At 46.3% G+C, this 24,234-nt stretch overlaps 1 protein-coding gene and 1 long non-coding RNA gene across 2 annotated transcripts; one reads left to right on the top strand and one right to left on the bottom strand.

Annotated features, from left to right (window-relative positions):
• Positions 1 to 1,456: 1,456 nt before the first annotated feature.
• Positions 1,457 to 6,462, bottom strand: LOC141739298 (uncharacterized). The gene is made up of 3 exons (XR_012585659.1): positions 6,235 to 6,462; positions 2,262 to 2,444; positions 1,457 to 2,172 (listed from the first exon to the last, which is right to left on the bottom strand). It is a non-coding gene; the product is annotated as an uncharacterized LOC141739298 (long non-coding RNA).
• Positions 5,315 to 23,573, top strand: UBE2QL1 (ubiquitin conjugating enzyme E2 QL1). Its single transcript, XM_074576265.1, has 2 exons — positions 5,315 to 6,418; positions 22,235 to 23,573. The coding sequence occupies exons 1-2, from the start codon at positions 5,576 to 5,578 to the stop codon at positions 22,364 to 22,366; spliced, it is 975 nt and encodes a 324-aa protein (XP_074432366.1). The 5' UTR covers positions 5,315 to 5,575; the 3' UTR covers positions 22,367 to 23,573.
• Positions 23,574 to 24,234: the final 661 nt, after the last annotated feature.

Below are 24,234 nucleotides of genomic sequence, written 5' to 3'. Positions count from 1 at the left end.
AGGGGAGGTTTAGATTGGATATTAGGAAACATTTTTTCACTGAAAGGGTTATTAAACATTGGAATAGGCTGCCCAGGGAGGTGGTGGATTCACCATCCCTGGAGGTGTTTAAAAAAAGGGTAGATGGGGCACTTAGGGACATGGTTTAGAAGTGGCTTTTGTCAGGGTAGGTTAAAGGTTGGACTTGATGATCTTAAAGGTCCCTTCCAACCTCAGCAATTCTATGATTCTATGAATATGCCTCTGAGGTTTTCGCTGAGCCCCAGGTAACTCCTTTTTTGCCAACTCAGTAAAAATGAGAAAATCACCAGCCAATATTATCCTGCTAGGAAAACAAAACAAAACAAAACATCTTCCTGGTAGCCCCAAACAACACCAAATTGGTATTGCAATAGGAGTTCAGAGCTCTGAATCTCCAGCTGGTGACAGATGCCTCTCTACTGCAAGAAGAGTCTGAGATCATAGAATCATAGAATCATAGAACGTGTTGGGTTGGAAGGGACCTCTAAAGGTCACCTAGTCCAACCCCCCTGCAGTGAGCAGGGACATCTTTAACTAGATCAGGTTGCTCAGAGCCTCATCAATCCTGGCCTTGAATGTCTCCAGGGATGGGGCCTCCACCACCTCTCTGGGCAACCTGTTCCAGTGCCTCACCACCCTCATTGTAAACAACTTCTTCCTCATGTCTAATCTGAACCTACCCTGCTCTAGTTTAAAACCATTGCCCCTTGTCCTATCGCTACATGCCCTTGCAAACAGCCCCTCCCCATCTCTCCTGTAGGCCCCCTTCAGGCACTGGAAGGCCACTATAAGGTCTCCAGGCTGAACAGCCCCAGCTCTCTCAGCCTGTCCTCATAGGAGAGGTGCTCCAGCCCTCGGATCATCTTTGTGGCCTTCCTCTGGACCCGCTCCAACAGGTCCATGTCCTTCTTATGCTGTGGGCCCTTCATCAGCTGCAGTCTGTTTCACACAAAGCTGAGGGCTGCTGCTGGACCTGAGCTTTGGACACTGTCCTATTTCACCATCAGTACTCATCAGTGTACAACGGCTGAGCCTGAAAGCAGCTCCCCAGCTAAATATGTAGGAGAAATATCTGCCAGAGGTCAGTCTGTTTTTCATATGCCCTTTCACCTCCCTGATTCTGGAATGATTGCATCATTCTAGGATGTCTTTACTACCATAAGTGGATCAACCAGTCCTGCTCCAAGGCAAGGATAGGAGGGCCGTGTCTGGGAGATTGCAGATTAGTGTTCAGTTTGACTCCTGCACCTGGGAAACTGGTGAGAATGTATAATAATGAATAGAGTTAATAGATATATTTCTACTGTGTAAGATACTACAGAAGAAGAATTGATGAGGAATCCGTAAAGAGAGATCATGGGCCAAATTTTCCAGACTTTCTTGTCAGTCAATGAATATGTGGATAAGGACGGTCTAGATGATACAGGAGGAGTCTCCGTTGCAAGCTGTTTTATTCCCTGTTTTGCTTTAAGGGCCTAGACTTGCAGCCATCTAAGGTCCATCCTGGATTAACCAATTCCCTCATTAAGGAAGCCTGGGTGTGAAAAAGAGGAGTTCACTACATGACTGCAGCTTTCTCACCCTGCACACGGGTACGGACACAGACTGTACCAGGTTTCACGACTTGCAGCACAACCAGAGCAGTTCCCTGTCACGGCAGAACACCCTTTGTCCAGGCACACATATTACACCTTCCACGTCACTTTTCACAAAACAATGGTGCAAGGCCACACAGGGGCTGCTTGGCTCTGGTGTCCCTTTGCAGAGACCTTGCTCTTTTTTATGGCTTCACCGCTGGGTAGATACCTCACAGGTTATATGAGACAAGCAAGTAACTTTGACCATGTTAGATTTATGATAGCGGCTCCTGCTGCCAAGTGTCACAGGAGCACCATGCAGAGATCTTTCAGTTTAAAACATTAATGTAGCCAACACGAAGGCTCGAGTTGCTAATTGGCATCCTGGTTCAGTTCAGCATAGGTGCCCCACCATCCCGTCTTGCACTAGATATTCAACCAGGGCTTGTTCTGCATGACCGCCTGCTGGGACTGAAGCTGTGGGTGAAGTTTCTGTCACTTGAGGCTTTTGCACCAGAGCAGGAGCAACCTCCCGACCTGTCCCATCACATTTCTCTATGCCCGGCTCCAGCTGCTAACAAGAGGGACAGAAATTTTCTTCTGTGCCTTAGCTTTTCCCCCTACAAGTCCTGCTTGAGTCTTTGTGCACAAATTTCTTGTTACCTGGAGGCAACAGGCACCAGGAAATGTCTGCACTCCAGAAATTTCCCAGCGCCACGGATGGTGCATCAACAGCACAGGGGAAGCAGCGTGTCTGGCACTCCAGAAGGTTACAAGGGGAAGGCTTGGACACACTTTCCAATATCCTATAATCTGGAGCTTCCTCATTCGCTCAGTCAGGGTGGGCTGTAGAGAAAAGGAAGGTAGAAAAGGAACATGAGATGGACAGAACATTCCCAGCCACTTCAGGCCACCCACCTCACGTTCCCCAGGACTTCTGAGCTCCTGGGAAACACGCTGTCAACAGTCTTTCACATGCAGATCTTCTCAGGGTAGGAAATTTAGCAAAGACCTCCTGCAGCAGACCCCTGGGTATCTGCACGCAGGGAAGGACCAAAGCAACCCCAAGTGTTGTCACACTGATGGGCTTTTGGGCTGGGCAGATCAATAGCATGGAGGGTAGGATCAAACAAGGACGGTGTTGTGGCATCTGTGTTTCCCGGGACATCATTTACAGTTAGCTCGCAGCTCTTCACCTTCTTTACGTACAAAGCAGGCTAATGAGAGATGCACCAGATATCACACGCGGGTCAGCTCCACTAGTATCTCCTAACCTTTCTCTACAGGGTCTTCTGGGAGCAAGAGGAAGGGCCTCCACCTCCAACTCCCCCATCCTACCCTGAAGCAGCTGAAGAGCAGAGCTGCCATCCCACCAGTCCCACAGTATCATGGTGCTGCCGGCAGCAATGTGGCCCTGCCTGGGCCACGGAGCCATGCTGTGCCTCCTCCTCCTCCTCCTTTGTGCCATGTGGCCCATAATTCAGTTTACAATTGTTGTGATCTCCTCAAATTCGGATTCCGTACAGTGAATTTTCTTGCTACGTTATTAGGTGAGATTTTAAAATAAATAAATACTTACTTCTGTGCTTTGAGTGCGTTGCACAAACTGAGAAAATAGGCTAAATTATGAACCACCTTGTAGTAAGAAGGTTTCTCAACAATTTTACTAAGACGATTTTGAGCCTTCAATAATGTCATGTTTGAAAAACAAATATCAATCTGCTTCTGGGATCTTGATTTTAAAAACAGCAACCTTTTTAATTCGTGGTAAATCAGGCTGATTTGGGTCCATTTGTAAAGCCTGTCAAAGAGACTATGTTTCATGCTATCTAGTTTGACATAATGGCCACTGGTGCATGGTCACCCACTGAATGTGGGCCGGTTGGTAAAACTAAGTGGTTTAAGTAACAGGAAGAAGAAAGGGGAAAAAAGCTCAAAAGTGAACTGAGCCCAGCATTTTTTTAGAAGTGACTCAGTTACCCAGTTTTTGATGAAAATATGATGTGCCCTACAGATAACTTTCAAGGAACCCAAGTGGTTTTCCTTGGAACTCTTTACAGAAGCACAGAAGTCCTTTTCCAGCGCAGGCCACTCTTCAAAACCACATAAGACAGTGGTTTAGGCCACTTCTGGAGAAGGGGGTCTGTTTGCCTGGGGAAGGTTTTATACCACATGCACACGCCACCCATTGCTTTATGTCCTCTGCACAACCGATATGATCACGCTTTGGGTCTTGCCTTCACTACTCCCCAGTTCAAAGCATTTATGGCATTTGTTTTCTTTTCCCGTCTACATGGTGTCCCAGGAGGATGGACCTACCAGGTCTGGAGGGGAGCAGGGACAGGACAGGTGTATCTGCTGTGCTGCAGAAACAAAGACTGTCACCTAATTTACAACACAAAAAAATACAAAAATGCACACACATATACAAATATATGCACATGTATGTATTCATATCTATTTTTCAACCATGTTTGCATATCATATCTTTATCTTACGTTATCTTTACTGTGAGGGTGGTGAGGCACTGGAACAGGTTGCCCAGGGAAGCTGCAGATGCCCCATCCCTGGAAGTGTTCAAGGCCAGGCTGGATGCGGCTTTGAGCAGCCTGGTCTAGTGGGAGGTGTCCCTGCCCAGGGCAGGGGGGTTGGAACTAGATCATCTTTAAGGTCCCTTCCAACCCGAACCATTCTGTGATTCTGTGATCAGTTTTTACAAGTGTATGCTTTGTATGTGTTTAGGTGGGCAGATGTATTCACAGTAAATACCTATACACAGATGCATTTAAACGCAATTATGCCCTTACACATGACCATACAGTTTCCATGTACCTGCATTCTATACGTTCTATACACACGTGCACTAAACTCTAAGTATGACGGCGCATCCTTTGCCACCCGCGCGAGCCATGACACACGCACGCAACACACGCGTGTCCGCGCGCAATCCCGGCCCACGCACCCGCGGCTCTTTCCCGGGCTGGTGGCCACCGGCCCCCACGAGGAGGCCCGGCCGGCCGCCCGCCCCTCCCCGCTGCCGCTCACCGCCCCCGCGCTGCCGCAGCGCGGAGCGGGGCGGAGCGGAGCGCGGAGCCGGCCGGGCGGCGGCGCTGCGAGACGGGACCCCCACCACCACCGCCGCCGCCGCGGTGCTGCCGGGCGCGTAGGCAGCGCGGAGCGGCGGGGGCTGCGGCAAGGGCTGCCACGGGCGGCCCCTCTCTCCCCGCCGCAGCCGAACAAAGGGCCGGAGCGCTTCGCCGCCGCTGCGGGAGAGCGCGGGGGCAGGGGCTGCCGCTGCCGGCCTCTCTCTCTCCCCCCCCCCCGCCTCCCCCGACACACACCCACCCCCCCCCGCCTCCCCGGGGGGAGGCGCCCGGCGCGGCGTGGGGACCGGCCCGCCGGGGAGCCGCCGGGGATTGGCTCGGCCGCGGCTGCGAGCCCAAGGTGCCTGGGGGGGAAGCCATCTGCAGCGCAGCCGATTTCGCCCGCTCTGCGTGCTGGGGAGAGAAGGACGGGGCAAAGGGGGGGGCTCTCCCTTGCGGGTGTTTTTAGGTCGTGGGGTTGTTTTTTTTTTCTTCCTTTTTTTTTTTTTAATTATTTTTTAATTCCCCACCACCACCACCTTTTCAGGGGATCATGGCCACGGCAGCGGGGCCGTGATGTCGGCGGGAGCAGCCCCCGTGCTGCAATGCTGCCCGCAGCAGCCCTAGCGAGGGGAGGCGTTTGAGCGGGCGGCCGGCGGCCGCACATCCTCCCCGCGGCGCCCCCGCCGCCGCCGCCTTTCTCTTCCCGCCGCCCGCACCGGCGGCAGAGGGGCCTCGCCGACCGCCCAGGGCCGTCCCCCCCCCCCCTCTCCAACCCCCGAACAGCAAATCCGCCGCGCAGGGCTTTAAATTAATAATAATAATATAAAAATAAAAACCAAACCTCCACCAACCCATAAAGGCGAGAGGGAGAGCAGCAGAGCCGCGCACAACATGGCCACTCTGCTGCGGAAAATCGGGCTGATCCGGCTGCACAACCGGGACACGGAGGACCCCAAGCACCACCACCACCACCACCGCAGCAGCAGCAGCCAGCAGGGCTCCTCGCTCAGGGGCAGGGGCAACCAGAAGAACAGCAGCAACAAGCCGCAGCCGCAGGGCCCCCCCGGGGGTGGCGGCGGCGGCGGCTGCAGCAGCAGCAGCAGCGAGAGCAGCCCCGGGGGCCACAAGAACAAGAAGGCGCCGGAGCTCGCCAAGCAGCCCCCGCAGCCGCGCTCGGGAGGCGGCAGGGAGAAGCCGCGGGAGGCGGCCAAGGAGCCCGGCGCCGGTAAGGAGGCGGCGCAGCGGCCCGGTGCCGGTCCCGGTCCCGGCTCCGGCTGCGGGTCGGGTCCGGCGCCGCTGGTGCCGCTGCCGTCGGGGTCGGGTCCGCTGGCGCCCGCCGGCCGGCAGCAGCACTGCACGCAGGTGCGGACCCGGCGGCTGATGAAAGAGCTGCAGGACATCGCCCGGCTCAGCGACCGCTTCATCTCGGTGGAGCTGGTGGACGAGAGCCTCTTCGACTGGAACGTGAAGCTGCACCAGGTGGACAAGGACTCGGTGCTGTGGCAGGACATGAAGGAGACCAACACGGAGTACATCCTGCTCAACCTCACCTTCCCCGACAACTTCCCCTTCTCGCCGCCCTTCATGAGGGTGCTCAGCCCCCGCCTGGAGAACGGCTACGTCCTCGACGGCGGAGCCATCTGCATGGAGCTGCTCACCCCCCGCGGATGGTCCAGCGCCTACACCGTGGAGGCCGTCATGAGGCAGTTTGCGGCCAGCCTGGTCAAGGGGCAGGTAGGGGGTCCGTGGTCTCTCGCTCTGCCTGCCTGCGTGCCTGTGGCCGGGGGGGTGGGTGTGTTTGGATGGGAACCCCGAAGGGCAGCGGGTCAAGCCCCGCCTGTGGCCGACCTTGGCCAGGCCGAGGTGACAGGTGTCCCCCGGGGACCTGGCGTCGCTGGTGGGAAGGAGGCAGGGACACACATGTTCTGCTCTGGGGTTTCTTCTTGGGCAGGTGCAACGGAGGTGCGGGGAAGCTTGGAGGGGCAAGGAGCACGTGCATCCATCGTGTCCTCCTGCGTGTCTTTTGTCTCTGTGCACAGCTCTGCTGCGTGTGGCACCCGGACATCGTGCCCATTGCCCGTTAGGGGCACCTCCCGTGCCCCAAAGCCAAAGGGCCTCTTCAGGCTCCAGTGGGGTTTGGAATTCAAGCCCTCTGCCTCCTGCCCTTCACCTTCACTTGTCGGCCATACTTGCTGGTCTCCTGCATGAAGTGCTGCCGCTGGCGTAGGGTGCGACAGTGGAGCTGCTGCCCCCAGGTCTTTGTCTGGCACCGTCCTGTGTAGCATCCCTCAGGGGAAGAAGAGGTGACCCCGGGTTTGGGGCTTGGCCCACAGGGCAGAGGTGTGTCACGGGGTCACACCTGGAGCTGTGCCTGACCTGCCGCCAAAGTTGGACCGGTTTAAAAATGTCCCCACCTGAAAGGAACACGTAATTTTGGGTACGTACTGCAGTTTTGCAGCAGCTAGGTGGTTCCTGCCAGCTTTCCTCTCTAGAGGAGGTGCCTGGTTCCCCCGGCAGAGGATCTTGTCTGGGCTGTATCAATGTGGTTTTATGCTTTTTTTTTCTTTCTTTCCTGCAGAATATCCTTAGAAGTGAAGTATTTCGTAAGCCATTTTTAATAACTGAGTAAATACTGTTGGTGAAACTCGTAGCCAGTCCTTCGTTATCATAGTGGGCAATATACACATGGCTGTGACAGGGTGATTTTCCTGTTCACTTCGTGAATGCCCTTGAACCCAGGGGACAGGCACAGCTCCACGTCTGTCAGTAAATGATGCTGAGTAACTTGTTAAATTCACATCTTGGCAAGGAGGGGGGAAAGAGTAAATAATAACTTATTTTTCATTTGCTTAAAAATGAGGGTAGTCCTGTTTGCCTCTGTGGAACTGCTTGCTTGAGAAGAAGTAAAGGCTCGGTTTCTCTTAAGACTGAAAATTAATTTTGATTGTTTAATGGACTGTTTTGTAAGTGGCTTTTTCTCTGTTTGATTTGGGCCTACTGCTCCATTTTTTAATCAGATAGTGTTTTTCTCTGCACTTGATTTGAAGAGGTCAAGTTTCCCAGGTCACCTTGGGATATAAAAAACATCTACCAGAAAAAAATAGAGCCTTAATTTACATTTAGCCTGGGCTATGTTGAAGTTCTGTAGCTACTCTTCCCACGTCTCGCTGTTTGTTAACCCAGCTCTTTTTATAGAGATCGTAGTTCTCATTATTTTAAATAAGGATTTAGAAGGACAATGCTAAATTATCTAATTTTTTTTAACAATTCAGCATCTTTCTGCAGTATTGAATGTTGAATGTAAAAAGGTGAAATTAAGATTTACTGGGATCATAAAATGACTCAGTGAAGAAAAGCACTAAATTGTTTTATTAGTTAAATATTAAGCTATATAATCTGACAATTTCCTTCCCTAAACCACTTAAGAGATTTCCAGAAAGTAGTGGTGATTTCTGATAACAGAAGGTTGTTTAGGTGTGCATTATTGATAAACACATTTAAACTGCAAGAGTTTCAATAACATTCTTCCAGAAGTTTACGAAGTTCATTATTAAAAAAAAAAAAAAGAGAATGAGTGTGGGATAAAAAAAAAAAGGCAGAAATAAATTGCTGCGAGTAACTTAGTAGTTAAGTAGGTGTAACCTGCCTGTTTCAACCTCTCGGATCGTTCATTCCAAGTGGGGAGGTTAATAGGTAATACTGACAATAAATTTAATGCCTGGGTTGCAGAGGTGCAGCCGGGCGATGGGTTGCCAGCCGGTCATCGTAGCCGGGCACCGTGTCACGGGAGCCACGTTTCTGTCATCGCTCTCCCCTCCTTATGTAACCTCCACTCCATTGCATAATAGGACTCAAAACGCCACGTCCATCCCCCTTTTGGTTTTTCGTTTTACAGGCAATCTACTTTTGACCATAGTGTTTTTGTGTTTGGTTTTGGTTTTTTTTTTTTTACATATGGAAGTAGAGCCGCCGAAGCATTGGGAGCCGAGGCCGCTGCATTTCCTGGCGGTGTGGGGCTGGTTTTGGGTAACTCCTGCCATGCTGCGGGCAGTCTCCGTGCCTGCAAGGAGCCGTCCTGGACAATTAGCAGTGGCTTGCACCAGGTTAATTGTGTAATTTCCGTAAACAGCCTGCACCTTGTGTGTGTTTAGCACGCTTGCCATCACTCAGGCAGGCTGGAAGGACGAGGTCCGCCCTCCACCGCCTCAGAACGACCCTGCAGGAGCAAATAGCGGCAGCCATGAGGCCGAGTAAGAGATGGGACCTTCCAGAGAAATGTCTCCCGTTTCGCAGCACCATCGTTTAGCGTGAGATCCTTGTGAATGCTCCAGCCTGTGACGCACCCGACAGCGCGGCTCGCCGGCGCGGGCGCCGGTGTGAGTAGGCGGGACTGCACTTCCCGCCAGCCTACGTTCCTCCTTTTGGCAATCTGCGTGATAAACCCGAGGTGGCTGATTTCATTCAACGTTTCTTGTCAGTCCCGTCTTGCTGAGCTAACGGTAACGCTGCCGTTCTGTGCCCGTTCTTCGGAGAGAAACACAGGGCTTCTCAGTCTGCTGTTTTGTCGGAGCTAATAGCCTATGAACATACATCACCTTCTTATTTTTTGACGAAGTGATCAAAAAGCAGACAAAACTAACACTGAAAATATGTTTTCAGGCACTCAAGATTCTTGACAAATTCAGATTTTTATTTTTTTTTAATGAATTTCACAGACCTTTTAGCAGAGTAACAGAAAAATTGAGGGAAGTCATTCTGACATCTCACAGGTGAAACATTTCACTCGAGAGTTATGTCTGTAAGGAGACATAAGTGTGCAACACAGAAATTAAGAGGTAGCACTTTTCTGTTACTTTTCAGCATTTCCCTTGTATGCAGGGAAACCTGGGTCCAGGTTCCCAAACCTGAGCATGTCTCCCAGGGGCTGGATTTTAAAGCAGCATGGCTGTTTCTCCATATTTACCAAGCAGGAACCGTACACCCCAGGTGACCTTGCTTGAGAGATGTCCTGCCTTATGGAATGCATACTCTTGCTTCCTATCACAAATCTAGTATTGGGTTTTTAGATATTTTTTGCCTGGGAAAAAAAATGTGTAAAATGGAAGAGGGACAATTTCTGTTTGAATGAAACAATTCAACAGTCCCAAACTATGCTTTTTCTTTTTTCTTTTTTTTTTTTCCCAGTTTTCAAGGGGGGAAAAAAAAAGTTAATTAACAAACAAGTTGGGGTTTGTTTGGTTGGTTGCTTCAGCTATTCAGCTGAGAAAATCAATTATTCACACAGCTCTAGTCAGTATCTTGAGGGGAATTCTCAGTACATCAAAGGCCTAAGACTGTTTATCTGTCTGGGATCCAGAATCTTATTTTAAAAAACTTGGTGTTGTCCTTAACTCAACTGTAGCCTTGGTTTTAAGGGGATGACTTTGTACTTGCTTCCTGCAGAGTCAGCTGCTCACTGGCTCCCATCATCATGGGTGAAAGCTCGGCCCCGCCGAGCCAGTGAAACAGTAGCCGTGAGCCGCCGTGGAGCTGGAGTGTCAGCCAAGGAGGTGGGGTGACGCTAACAAAAATAATTTAAATACCCATTGTTTGTTGTCCTGGAGGCAACTGTTCGACATGCCTGTCTAGGCAGAGCCTCCTGTGTCTGTCTGTCTATCCAAGCTGTGGAAGTGGCCCGTTGAATGTTATGCCTTCTTAGCAGCAACCTTTAAAACAGTTTGTTGGTAATTTAAGAGAGAGATTTAAAAATCACAGAATCACAGAATGGTAGGGGTTGGAAGGGACCTTCAGAGATCATCTAGTCCAACACCCTGCCAAGGCAGGTTCTCCTAGAGCAGGTTGCACAGGAACAAGTCCAGGCGAGTTTTGAGTATCTCCAGAGAAGGAGACACCACCACCTCTCTGGGCAGCCTGTTCCATTGCTCTGCCACCCTCAAAGTAAAGAAGTTTTTCCTCATGTTGAGATGGAATTTCCTGTTTGTGCCTGTTGCCCCTTGTCATGTTACTGGGCACCACTGAAAAGAGTCTGGCCCCATCGTTTTGACACCCACCTTTTAGATATGGATAAGCATTGATGAGATCCCCTCTCAGTCTTCTCTTCTCCAGGCTGAACAGACCCGGGTCTCTCAGCCTTTCCTCATAAGAGAGATGCTCCAGTCCCTTGGTCATCTTTGTAGCCGTCTGCTGGACTCTCCCCAATAGTTTCTTGTTTTTCTTGAACTGGGGAGCCCAGAACTGGACACAGTACTCCAGATGTGGCCTCACCAAGGCAGAGTAGAGGGGGAGGATGACCACTCTTTTATGACCCCAGGAGACCATTGGCCTTCTTGGCCACAAGGGCACATTGCTGCCTCATGGTCAACTTGTCCACCAAAAAATGTGTCTCTTGCTCTCTGCTTCCTGATAACAATGCTATTGTCATGATAATATTAATAACTGGAGGAAGGAAGGGGGAATAGTGCCGGTCGTAGGACAGTGATGAAACAGCGGGAGGTTCGTCATGGCTTTCCTTGAATAATGCACAGGGCTGAGGCCAGCACCCGTGTTTCAGGGAGGAATTGTTGTCTCTCTCATTTGAAAACATGGCAGATGACATGATCCCAAACGAAAAGGAGCGGACTTTGTCCAAAAGTGGAAGAGGATTTTGTGTCCTCTAATAGACAGATTGTTTCTCACTGGAGACTAATGATTTGATGCTAGTTTGGTGGAAGTTTAAGAGAGGACAAAGCTATGTATGCCTGTGTCCAAAGAATGCATCAGGAACTTTTAGTTTTTTTCCTGACAATGACTAGCACAGGTGCACCTGATGCCTTGAGGACTTTGGACTTAAGCTTGGAGTAGTGGTGACCAGTAGCAGCCTTGGCCTCCTTTCTAAGAGTCCCTTGTTCTCTCTGCGGAGGCTGGAAACAGGACTGCCAGCCCAAGGCAGCTCTCATGTAACTGGCGACTCTGCAGATTGTGTCTTGGAACAAGTTCTTCGTTTTGAGGAAAATACTCCCTTACTCTTCCAGTGAATAGAAGGAGCATTAAAATTTTTGTCAGGACATACTAAAATAGGAACGGGGAAACCCTAGTTACAAGAACTCTTGCTGTGGTAGGCTTATGCATAACCGTTTAAGTCAAAACCAAAATGTGATTTGTAATTAAGATTTCATTCTCTATACAAAAATTTCCTGAATTCAAATAGAATTTGTTGGTATATAGTACTTTCATTCCTCACATTGTAATGTTAGAAATACCTCAGTGGAATCCCGTTACTTTGCTTCAAGAGGTATGTGCCTTTTATGACCATTGGACTGCTTTATTTTTCCATTTTAGAAATACAAGTATCCCAGCTGACTTCTACCAGATTGCAACAGGAGAAACAGGCTTATTTTATGAAAAACAGATACAGAAGGTAGCAGTTAATCATAGTCTAAATTACTCCCTCTTCATCCTTTCAAACAAAAGTATGAGTGAGCAGATAGCAGATGGGACTTACGTGGTGTCCAGGAGGTCAGCAGACTCCAGGTCTTTCAAATATGTATAGCAGAAATTAATTGCAAATCTATGGATTTTCATACTCCAGATGCTGGGTTTGAGGGCTGTAGCCATGAATAAATCAGCTAATCTCAAAGGCTGCAGAAATACAGAGAGAAGACAGCGGTCTCCGAATTATTTGGAGCCATTGTATTGTATTAGGGCCTTAAAAAATAAAACCGGCTTGCGTTTTGGTTTTGATGAGTTGCTTAAGCAAATGATGCCAGTTATCATCAAGGGAAGAAATGTTGCTTTAGGCCCATGATTGAAAAACACATTGACTCGTATACAAAGATTGCAGAGGAGACAAAGAACGTATTATGGGGCTTGTTCCCCAGGAAAAGGTATAAATGCTGGGCCAAAGAGGTAACAAAGAATATTGTATAGCTACAGAGGAAAATCAGACATATTGGCCTTCTAAGGTTTCTCTTTTATTGCAATTCAGATTTTCAAGCTGAAGTTTAAGTGGGAGCATATATATTTGCTATGTCGAGATGCTGGGACTGATGAATGGGCTGGAAAAAACATTGTTCCTCTGTACTCTGATATATTGCTGTTCTGACTATCCACTATTATTATGCAAATATATTCTACTGAGAGGAATGAAGACACAGGGATTCCAAGTCATTGAAGTAGGAGGCTGTTTTAATTCTTTTAAAAAGCAGGGGGAACATAATCTCCATTTTACCCCTTCGAAGCATAAAAAGGAAAATTTTAAAATATTTTCAGGTATTGTCCTTCGTGTTAAAATAGTCATCAAATAAGTTAAATCACTAAATTGAAACAAACTGCTTATTTTAAAACGTGCTTTTATGGTAGGTAGAATTAATTCTTCCTGGCAACCCTTGGCTGATCTCGTAAAAATTTAAAAGAATTGCTGCTTTGGATCGTAAGAAAATTGGATTTTCTCAAAAGAGCAAGATGCTGAATTGTAAAAGAAGCCCCCATTTACTTCAGTGAAAGTATTCAGATAGATAGAGAGAACTGTGTAGCATTTGGGTCTTTTGTCAGATACTTTGTTGAAGAATTGTATTTTTTCAAATGCAGAAAGCCTAGTCCCAAGGGGTGTCGTGCCCTCCTGGAGGAGTAACCTAAATAACCCACTTTCTATTGTGAGGAAGATTTACTCTTCCTTACACAGGCTAGCCTTGAAAATATGCAGATTTCCTAGCATCTACACAATGCCCAGGGATTTCCATGCATGACCGGAGACTTCCAGATTGAATGTTTGTAACTCCGCAGTAATTCTTGGCCTTGTATCGTGGGAGCTTTATTGCCAGGCGTCATCCGAGGCGTGTCCCCCAAGTGGGGGTCTGCTCTCACAAAGTGGGATGTTGGCTAAGTAACGTAATATTGGCTGCGTTTCTTTTTTCCATCTAAGTTCCCTTGGGCTGGTGAGAGTCAGTGAAGATCTCTTCTCTTCCTTGGCGTATTCAGTCCTTCACATGCAGTTTCCAGTTTGCCAATTATCTTCTCCTGTAACTGTCAAAGAAAGGTAACGCTGACATTAGGCGTGAAGGGAGATGGGAGGTTGGAAGGATTGCCAGGTGCAATTACTCCGCGGCTAAACAGGGAGAACTTCGGGGGCTGCGGTGATTATGCTGACTGAATGGCTCAAAATATGTGTTAAATTTAATGTGCGCAGTTGTCTCGCTAGTAAGTGGAATACTGGGGTTTCTGTTGAATATCGTGGTATTTTTGGAAAGTGTGTGGCTTGGGGCTGGTCTGAGTCATACTCCACAGAGTCATTTCTGGAGGGTGCTGAGCGCTCGGTGGTGTTGGTCTTTAACTCCGGCTGGAAACAGCGGTAATTGAGTCGATCCTGGAAGTTGCAGGACAAGCTGCATGGGAAGGGCATGGTGCCGTTACCAGTGAAACCAGCACTGCGCTGGGAATGGGAAGAGCATAAGCCAGGGAGAAGCATAGGTGTGCTTTGATGAAAATGAACTTGCAGTCCCCCTTGGTCTGCAGGAAACAGGTAAGCGTCCACCACACTTAAGACATTCAGGTGGTTCCCCTTCTGAAACAGGATCAGGGTACCAGTCTGATTTGCCCCGTTCCAGTTAAAAGTCAAACTGGGGAGTGGTACATCAAGCTTTCCTGTCCTCAGCCACCGGTGGCAGATAGGTGCTGCCTTGTGCATGTGCAGAGTCTGTCCTTGGAAAACGTCTTTTTATCTGCTTCATGATTCTGTGCCCGTTGTTAAAATCGATGATCCTCATTGATTTAATCCTCTTCTGCACAGACTCTCCAAAAGCCCTGGAACTTCTGCAGTGACTCCTTGATAGAGTTACAAGTCAGCCACAATCCCAAATCTGCATTCAAAGGCGAGTGAAAATAAACCTGAGGAAGGAAGAGTAAGCCTGCATTATGAAATGGCCTGGAGCTCACATGCTTCTCATAGCCGGCCTTTATGAGCTGTGGAATGGCTAGATATTTCTCCTGTTTCTAGGTTTGTGTTACAAATGGTAACAAACCCCCAGCTGCAGTATGAAGTGTAGCGCTTATTTCCATAATACGTGTCCATAACAAAACCTAAAGCATCACAAAGCAGAGGAAATTGATGTTACTAATTTTTCAATTTTTCTATGAATTTCTATAAATATCAATTTTTCTATAAAGGTGACAAGATTATTAAAATATACCTAGTATTGAAGTGTTCTATAATTATTGGGTGGGGGGAAGGACAGGACATTTCACAATTAAAGCACGCACTTAGGCTGAGGAAAGGTGATCTGAGTTTAGCTTCCAGGTCTTGCCACTGACTTCAGGTGCAGTCGTGGGCAAGTCGTACCACTTCACTGTGTTCCTCTTTCCCACCTGTGAAGTACAAATAATCTTCTTTCCAAAGGCCATTTGAGGATATGTACTTAAAGCTGTCAGAAGTGGGGGCTCTGTGAGTAGATGTCCATGTGCATCAGTATGAAACTTATCGTAGCGAAGAGACTGACACATTTGTATAAATAGCAGGGGCAAAGTGCATCGGCTTGTGACTCTAATCTTAACCGAATTGGGTCTTAACTCAATTAAACATTCCCAGAGATAGTCTGCTTTTTACTCCTGGTGTTTCATTTTAGCAGCTTTGGGAAATGAGGAAATAGACATTGTTGTCTGGGCTGTAGCTCCTTTTTCTTTGCAACCTGTCCTAAAGGATGGTTTGCTTTGCCTTGGTTGGGTTTACACCTGTGGCTGTCTTTAACTTGGGTAACTTCAGGTTCCTGATGTGGAGGACGGGTGGGCTGATGCAAAGAAGGGCTGTCATGCTCCCAGCCTTTTCACCTGGACTTGCCCTCAGTAACTCTCCTGGTACCCTGATTCCACAGGGAGGTTGTCCAGGGAGCTCTGCAGAAGACTGACAGAGAAGACGACCCTTTGTCATTTGGACTAGCAGGTGCCCATTTGATGGCAGGGGGCAGGGGCCATCTCTGATGGAAGCTCACCGTGTTGTAAGATGGCACCTTCGGCCCTGGAGGAGGTATGAGAGGCACCTTCAAAGAATGTGGTCTTGTCAAAATTTTTTTGTTCTTTTGCCAACACGGAGTTTGTCCCACCTATGAAATGTAAGAGGGGAGTTTCTTTCCGTAGGGAAAGGCGAGGAAAAGCAGCGCAGTGCTCTGTAGCTGTCAAACAGGGATCGGGGCTGTAAGTGTTTGTATCGATTAAGAGCTACTTGCACCAGGCTGCACACAGACGAGTAAGCGTTAATAATGACTCATCTGGAACTCGGATTTCTTTTTCCTGGACAAAGAACAGTCGCGCTCCCAGAAGGAGCAATTTATAGGATGCTTTAAAGCTGGAGCTTGCTGAGTTTTCATTTCTTTGTGTGGATTATTCTTAAAAAGGAGACAAAAAAGGCATGGAAATACTGCTTTGGAAATTACACATTTTGCAGGAAAACATGCCATTTTTAATTTACTTATGCTGCAACATTAACAGTATTTGTCTGCGTCATTTTCTATACTACTTTGTTTTAGCTACAGCTAATAATTATATATAGTGCAATATAAATTGTGTGCAGTTTTTGAGACATGATTAACTTTGCCTCATCAGTGCATGAAGGAAAAAAATTATAAACCATGTAATTGGGAGAAGAGGCTGTGTATCTAACTCCGGCGATGATGTTGTGACACATTGCAGTCATTGCACTGAGGGCATGACAGTAGCTCCCTTTAGCGTTGCTCTACTTTTGAATGCTTCTCTAGAGCCAGTGGAAATATTTTTCTCTGAAAACTTCTTTAAATATTCTAGAATAGGACCGTTTCAGGCTTAAGCACTGTGTTCCTCTGCTACTTATCAGAAAAGATTTGAGTATGTTTGCATAGTATGTGGCTTTGAACAATTGAGGCCCAAAGTCATTAGTCACTGGAACATTAGCAGAACATGTTACATACTGGAGACTCATAGCGTGCTCCAGCTCTTAGAAAATCCACGGGTTTTGCATCATCCGTGGAGCAGCCTGGGACAACAGACTTGGAAAATGGGACATCCCTGTGCGTCTCCTTCCTGTCCTTGCAAGGATCACCACACAAGTGTGTGGCATGGTGACTACCTGCAGTCTTTTGTGTACCACTCTAAACCTTGGCTTGTTTTCCGTCTCTTGACATTTACCGAGAAGTGGGTCACAAGAGCCTGCTATAGAGATCTCTTAAGAAATGAAGGGAGAAAATGAAGCTGTACCCATGCCCCCTTATGCTGGTTTAAATGATGGGCCACCTTTAGCCCCATGTGCAGAAGGCAGGTATGATTTGCCCTTGGAAGACCAACCTCAAGTTATTCCTGCATATCCAGGAACGCAGGGCTGAGGAGTTTGCGTTAAGACCAGTGCTAACAACGCGAAGGCTTGCCTGCTTCTCAGGCTATTAGCTGTGCACTGTTTGCAATGAATATAACTTTTTGTTAACCGCTCCAGAAAAAAAAAGTCTGGATGTGCCTGAAGGGTTTGCTGTGGCATCTCAGAGACCTGTAGGAGAGGGGCTTACGCTGTTTCTAGAATACCCTCAGTCCCTGTAAAGCCAGTGACTGCGTACAATAAATCTCTGAAAAAAATTGGGACCTAGTAACACAGGGACTTGTATCAGGAGAGGACTGAGCACAACCTTGAAGGATTTGGGACCTGGCTATGCAGTGCCCCAGCTGACCTATGTTGTCAGTTCAGCTCCAGGTATCTAAGTTGGACTTAGAGACCTCCATAGGTCCCTTCCAGCCAGCACTTCAGTGATTGTATGAGCCTGTGAAAGGCTGGCCACCGTTGCGTAGTCCTGTCCTTCCAGGTAGTGCCAAAAGTGATATGACATGGAAGCACACCTGATGCTGTGTGCTAGGCCAAAACTGTTGGGTTTTAGTCTGGGAGCTACTGTAGTTGATTTGAAGAGAGAGAGAAATCCCTTCATCACTGCAGAGAAATTCCCTTGAGGCCATCCTGATTCTGGAAATACCAGAAGAAATGTCAGGACTGTTTTTCATGACACACAGGCCAGACGTGGGCAGATACGTGGTTGTAGTGGGATTACGGGGCTAAAGAGCTTCAGGCTTCATGTTTGGTATTGCTGCACAGAACTTAAGTCTGTCTTTGGAGCACTTCGAGACATGGTGTTGTTGGGGAAGAAGAGATATGTCACATTGCTGATAACGTTACTGAAGGACTTTAAAGAGCTATTAGATGTTGAGGTGAATATTTTTGAGGATGTGCTTCAGTGTCACAATAGTGTTCTCGAGGGAAGGGACGTGCTGATGCATTGATGATTGTGGAAGAACGTGGAGAACTATGGCACCACTGAGAAGTAGAAAAGCTCCCAGAGCTGCCCACAGTGGTCTGTAAACGTGGGTGCCAAATCACATGTGAGGTTAACCTTAGGTCTTTTGCTGAACATGTTGGGAGGGAGTGGTCCCTTGGTACGGCCAGGGTCCTGAGAAGGCTACCGCAGCAGGCTGTGCTCCCGGAGGTCTTTCTCCTAGCAGTTACCAGGGTTATAGACTGGATCCTTATCAGCTGGTTGTTCAAACTCATTAGTCTGGGCAAAGAGTAGATGAGTGGCATGCAATTGCTCACCATGCCACGCAAACAAGCGCGGTAGGGGCACAAGTGAGTGCAGCACATGTGCCCCTGCATTTCAGCATGGCTGGGTAAACCAGTTGGATGCTGTGGCATTACTTTTACCTTTCATATGTTTCTAGCTTGTTAAAATTATATCTTGATAAGTACATGAAGTCGCAGCAGATGGCAAAATCTGAAATGTTCTCTCCAGCTCCTTATTTTAATTAGGTTTTCAGTTATCCCTTTATGAAAAGCGCTCTGGGAGCGTCTGAAAGGATTGCAACTATTTCAGTAAGCTCCTGGTGCGACTCCTCAGAGCTAAAGTCGACATTAATATTGTTAGGAAAGGCTTTATTGGGTTTCATCTGTGATTTTTAGTCTTTCGTGTAATGTTTTGATCTTGTTCAGGTATCAGTTTGATATCTTTTCTTGATTTGGTGCTGGACACATCGAAACATTGGCTGTACAAATGATCTATATTCCTTACCACGACAGCAGTGACGTGCGTGGTTTAGAAATTAGTCAAAATGCAATTGTGTGCGATTGAGCTATGGCCAGTGCAGTATTTGTGTGCTGTATTTATCATATTTATCGTATTTACAGAATGCAGCAGCGCATAGTCTCCTGACCAGAGTTAAAATGACTGCATGTTTAAGTAGCAATCTGAAAATAAACCGTAGTCGGAGCTGGTAACAGTGACTGTTCAAATGTTTCTTTGATACTTTCTTTTATAACGCCATTTTTAGTTAAACTTGGGAAGAGGTTTTTTTGTGAGAACGGCAAAAAGCTAAAAATCATTAAGACGGTAGATACCGCCCAGTATAGACTCAAAAGCATCTGAACTGTGTTGACTGAAATTCCACCCTGGTTTCTTTTTACCTCAGCTTCACTTGAGGCACCAAAAAGGGAAACTTTCAGTCCACGAGGTTAAATTTTATCCAAATTATAAACACCTGGCAGGATATTGGTTAATAAGAGACAGTGCTAACCATGCCACCCATAGTTTCTGTATAAACACAGAAATAGGTGGACGACAGTCGGGTGGAATTGGCTGGTCTTCAATGATGCAGTTTACATACAACCTGCATATGGCACCAGAATGCGTTTTAGAAGTGGATTTAATGATCCATTATCTTAATAACAAAGAAGTATGAGAGTGGAACACATACTTGGGGAATGATGCTCATTTCAGTTGCCATGGCTCCAGTAACATTTTAGATGATTTGATGATATTCACTGCGTTATTGCAACACCAAAGGATTCTTACTTTCCTTGTTTGAAAGCAGTACGTAGCTGGCAGTGAATATGAGCGATAGCTGATCTCAATGCAAAGATCCTATTTCTAGGTACAGGTTAATATTAATAGTTTGATGAAGATGGAGAAGACATGGATCATACTGTGCGAGGTGCTATGCACACAATTCAGAAAGGTATCAAAGCCTTAAATGACAAAAAATCAGATGTATAAGGCAAGAGATGGCAAATTGACCTAATCCAGCAATTAAGTAGTAGAGTAGGTTTATATTTACTTTCAAAAGTATTTAATTGGTGAGATTTTGAGGACAGCATTTCCTGTGCTAATCTCACCTTCTGTTGCACTTTTCTTTATCTTTTCCTATGTTTCTCTAAGCATGCTTCCCACAAAAGCTCCGTTTAGGAAGAAAATACAAAACATGTTTTGTAACAACAAAAATACTCCTGCAGGATATGTAAGATAATTAGTCGATGAGAATATGTTATGTTCCAGCGCCCAACTGGCATAGCAATCCTTGAGAGAAGAGCAATATTAGAACTGGCAATCATGAGATTTTAAAAATATGTTACCTGGTTTTATTTAATTACTCCCTTTGTCAAAACAAAACCGGAACATTTTCTAAGAAAATTTATTAGCAAGGTTAAATTAAGTAGCATTGAGATCATCCTTCTTTGGGAAATATTAATTGCCAGATTAGTATGGGGATGGGGAAGGTGTCTTGCTGTTTAGTCTGTCAAAAGGTATTTAAAGAGGAAATACGTTGCTAGTCTGTAAATGGCGACTAGGGAGAAAGGCGAGGAAAAGCATCAAAAGATAAAATATCTATTTTTGTGAAAACCTAATGGGTATAAATTGGCTGTGAATAAATGGAGGTGGGAATTAGAGGCTGTTCTAATCTTTAGTTAAGGTAGGCTCTGAAAGAGAAGTCACACTGCACAGAAAAATGCCTTATTAAAACAGGAGTAGGAAACAGCTTTTTTTTATCTCATGTGTCCATAGTTTTGTTATCATAAGAGCGGCGCTGAACGCAAAAGCGTATCTGTGCAATATTGTGACAGCTTTCTAGAATTAAATTATTTGTCCACACTACAGAGTAATCTTACTCATTTTAATATGTAAAAATAACTTTGATACTCCGAGGACAGAGTTTGTTTTCTTTTTTCCCTTTTCCTATTGTTCCCTCCATATACCTAATTATTTTCTCAGCATTATTTGTTGCAAATGTTTACGAATGACAATTTTTGGTTAAAATTCCAAGTTGACAGTGAAGTACAGGAGGCAAAAGATGAAACCTGATGCGTCATTTTGAGCAAAGGAATGGAAAAAATGAGAACATACCAACTTGATTCTTAATAATTGTAACACTGTAATATGGTATCTGCTCGTCAAATACCAGTTATTCTAAAAAAGGCTTTCAGTGTGGTCTATCAAACAGTTATAAAAATTATTAAACTTCTGTTTTGTGACAAATCCAATAGGCCTAAATACTTTAAAGGGTATTATTGCTGTAGAGCGGAATAAATCTGCAGCTGCATTTCTTTCTTGTGTCTCTGTTAGTTGGTAATTGACGTGGACCTATGTGCAAAATAAGGTAAGCTATTAATAACTCAGTAAATGCCTTATGTTGCCAAACAAGGATTTGAAATTATATACTGCTGTGCATTTAGAGGTAATATCTAATTGCAAAGTAATAAAGATGCAGTACATTTAAACATGTATATTGTCATTTAACATCAAACTTGTCATGAAGGGGTAATAAACAAATTAGAATTTTTTTTCAGGTAGGCTGGAAGAAGTTGGTTTTAACATGCTCCTGCCTTTGAGAAATGCCAGGGCTATTTGTTTCTCACGGGTCAGATGAGAAGAAGAAGAACGGAGTGTGTTTCGTGGGATGGATGTAATTTTTAGTGACGTTCTGCGTTGGCAGCAGGGTGTGGGGGGTGGGATACGGGTAGCTCTGAGACGTATCACACAGAAACACTCCGCTTTTCTGATGGTTCTTCAGGGTCGCCAACTCTGTGATATTCACACCTTGGACTGTATTATAAGCATGGCATCAAAATTGGTTTGAAACCATCTCCCCAGCCCCGAGCTGGTCCCTCGGCACCGGTACCAGCAGCCTGCCTCCTCCTCCACTCACAGCTGCTGGCACCGGGGGACCCATGGGGGGCTGTAGGGAGCTGGGGAGACCCTTCCTCTCCTATGGCTGAAAGGGGGATGCCCACAACCCCCCACCGTCCCCGGGAGCTGGTGGAAAGTGGCACCCTGCCATGCCAAGGCACTGTTTCTGTGGCATCCTCGCCATCCCTGCCGGCCCAGGGCTGCACCCCCAACTCCACAGGGCGGCATGAGGGTCTGCCCGACAAATGCTTTACGGTGGAGATCCCTCCGTTAGTTTGCAGGCGTCCCCGTGCAGCAGAGAGGGAGGCGAGCCCTGCGGCACGGCAGCAGCAGCGGCAGCCGCTGGTTGCTGCATGCAGGGCAGCGTGCCAGCGCAGGGGCTCGCTGGGAAGAAATAGCCTGGCAGATGTCTTTTTTTTTTTTTTTTTTTTTTTCCCCCCTTTGCTGCATATCATTTTTAATCATCTCTAATAATGTATTTGTCTGCACAAATTTGGGAGCTCCGCTTTCCGGTAGCCGTAAGTGAATGCCTCTTGGCTTGATGTGTTGAAAAGTTAAGCTGTGGTTTCCAGCTGTGTGTTCATGTGTTTAATGAAGGTTTTCTTTTTTTTGTTTGGTGCAGGGCCGTATCTGCAGAAAAGCTGGCAAATCAAAAAAGTCATTCAGTCGAAAGGAGGCTGAAGCAACATTTAAGAGTTTGGTGAAGACCCATGAAAAATATGGGTGGGTGACCCCGCCTGTCTCTGATGGCTGATGTTTGCAACCTGCACTTGACAAAAATGCCGAACAAAAGTACTGTGACATCTCCTCAGTGCTGTACACCACCCATCCTTTTCTACTTCAGCTTCAGTTACACACCATGAATGTCAAGGAGACATCTAAGTTATTTATGAACAGATGTGTTTACAGAGGGAGAGGGAAAAAAAAAATGCTGTGTAGGATTATATTTCAAGACTGGAGAATGGTCATCATTGAAGTCACTTGAGCGGATGCTGAGATTGCGTCATTTGCCCCCATACAGCCCACATTGTCTTCAGCTTCTTTCCATGACAGCAGCACCAAACAGCAGTACTGGAAAGTCTATCCATTGCTGCTCAGTTCATTTAAATGTAAATGAAACAGTTAATATTTAATAGGGAAGCAGTGCATTGCAGGTACATGTTTGCTGTGCTGTTTATCTTTGTCTCCTAGCAGGTCAACATAACTTGAAGATTTGTCTTTATGTGGAACTGTGGTCTGCTGTGACTAAATTTAGACCTCATTTGTGCTCTATATATGACCTTTAATTCATGAATGAAACCAGAATTAAAATGCTGAAAGGTCCTAGTGTTGAAAAATTATTAAGTGGAATCACCCAACCGGTTACAATGTGCTATCTATGCTGATATTGTGATGTGCTGTTCAGAAATAAACCAGTGCAGTTAGCTGAAGGTTAGGTGGTTTTTTTACACACATCCACGCCTGGGCTTGGAGTGGTCGGTGGTAGCAGAACCATTATTACCCTGCCGGTACCTTCTGCAGGAGCATGTGGCCTGTCGGTTCTTCAAAATGGCGAAACAAACGAATGGATATGGACAAAGCAACCTTAAAAAAAAAAAAATACCTGCTTAATTTTAAAATGATATGCCAGTAACAGAGTGAAAATTTTCAAGGCAAATGGAACATGGTTTGTAAGATGATGTGCATGACTGGAATTTTCTTTTTTATTTTCACTCAATAGACATTGTATGTACTTAGAGCCCAGTACCTGAGAAAACCCACTGGTGTATATAAATGTCCTATTATTTAATCATTAAGATTTAAGTTTTCTGGTAAACAAATTGAAAAAAAAAAACTTTCTAAGGGACTCCATAAAAGCTGAAGGTAATGTTTAGAATGGTATAAGAAAAGCATTAAAAAAATGTGGATTCCGAATGGAAAATGGTATTGAACACATGCTGAATAAAATCACCAGTATCGTTTCTGTTGCCTCAGGAATTCAATCATTTTGGCCAACTTTTGTATTCAAAGTAATAGGTTTTCTACTGTGAAATTCCAGGCACCTTATAGATATAGCTGTTGTGGCAATGTTTTAATTGAAAGCAGGACAGTATCACAGAATCACAGAATGGTGGGGGTTGGAAGGGACCTCTGGAGATCATCTAGTCCAACCCCCTGCCAGAGCAGGGTCACCCAGAGCAGGTTGCACAGGAACGCGTCCAGGCGGGTTTTGAATGTCTCCAGAGACGGAGACTCTGGAACTTGGAGGGGGTATGTTTTTGAAAACGCTTTCCATTTCATGGCTACCACAAGAGCAAATCGAAATGGTTGACCAGTTTCTCTTTGTATTACAGCAACAGTGGACACTGTACAGAGAATTTGGAGTTTTGGAGTTTGATTTAAAACTACACACAGTGGAGAAGAACAAAAGAGTAAGGAAGGAAAAAGGATTTTGAATGCAAGCAGAGAAGCAGCACAGCAGATACTTGTGCAAAAACGCTGCTCAGTTTATCTTAGATGCTTTGTCAGTGTAGCTGTTTGTCAGCTAGATAGGGGAAAAAAGTAACCAAAGCCTTCACCAAAATGGTTAGGCAGGTCAGAGCCACTCAGTTTTGCAGACGTGGCTGGTTTCTTACACTTCTC

The sequence above is a fragment of the Larus michahellis genome, chromosome 2 (assembly GCF_964199755.1).
Source record: "Larus michahellis chromosome 2, bLarMic1.1, whole genome shotgun sequence".
NCBI classification, from domain to species: Eukaryota; Metazoa; Chordata; class Aves; order Charadriiformes; family Laridae; genus Larus; species Larus michahellis.
Note: the sequence above shows the minus strand (reverse complement) of the source record. Positions and strands in the feature narration are given on the sequence as shown.

Coding starts and splice junctions, on each gene's coding strand:
- UBE2QL1 (XM_074576265.1), top strand. CDS start 5,576: ATGGCCACTCTGCTGCGGAAAATCGGGCTGATCCGGCTGCACAACCGG. Junction 6,419..22,234: donor CCAGCCTGGTCAAGGGGCAG/GTAGGGGGTCCG, acceptor TGTTTGGTGCAG/GGCCGTATCTGCAGAAAAGC.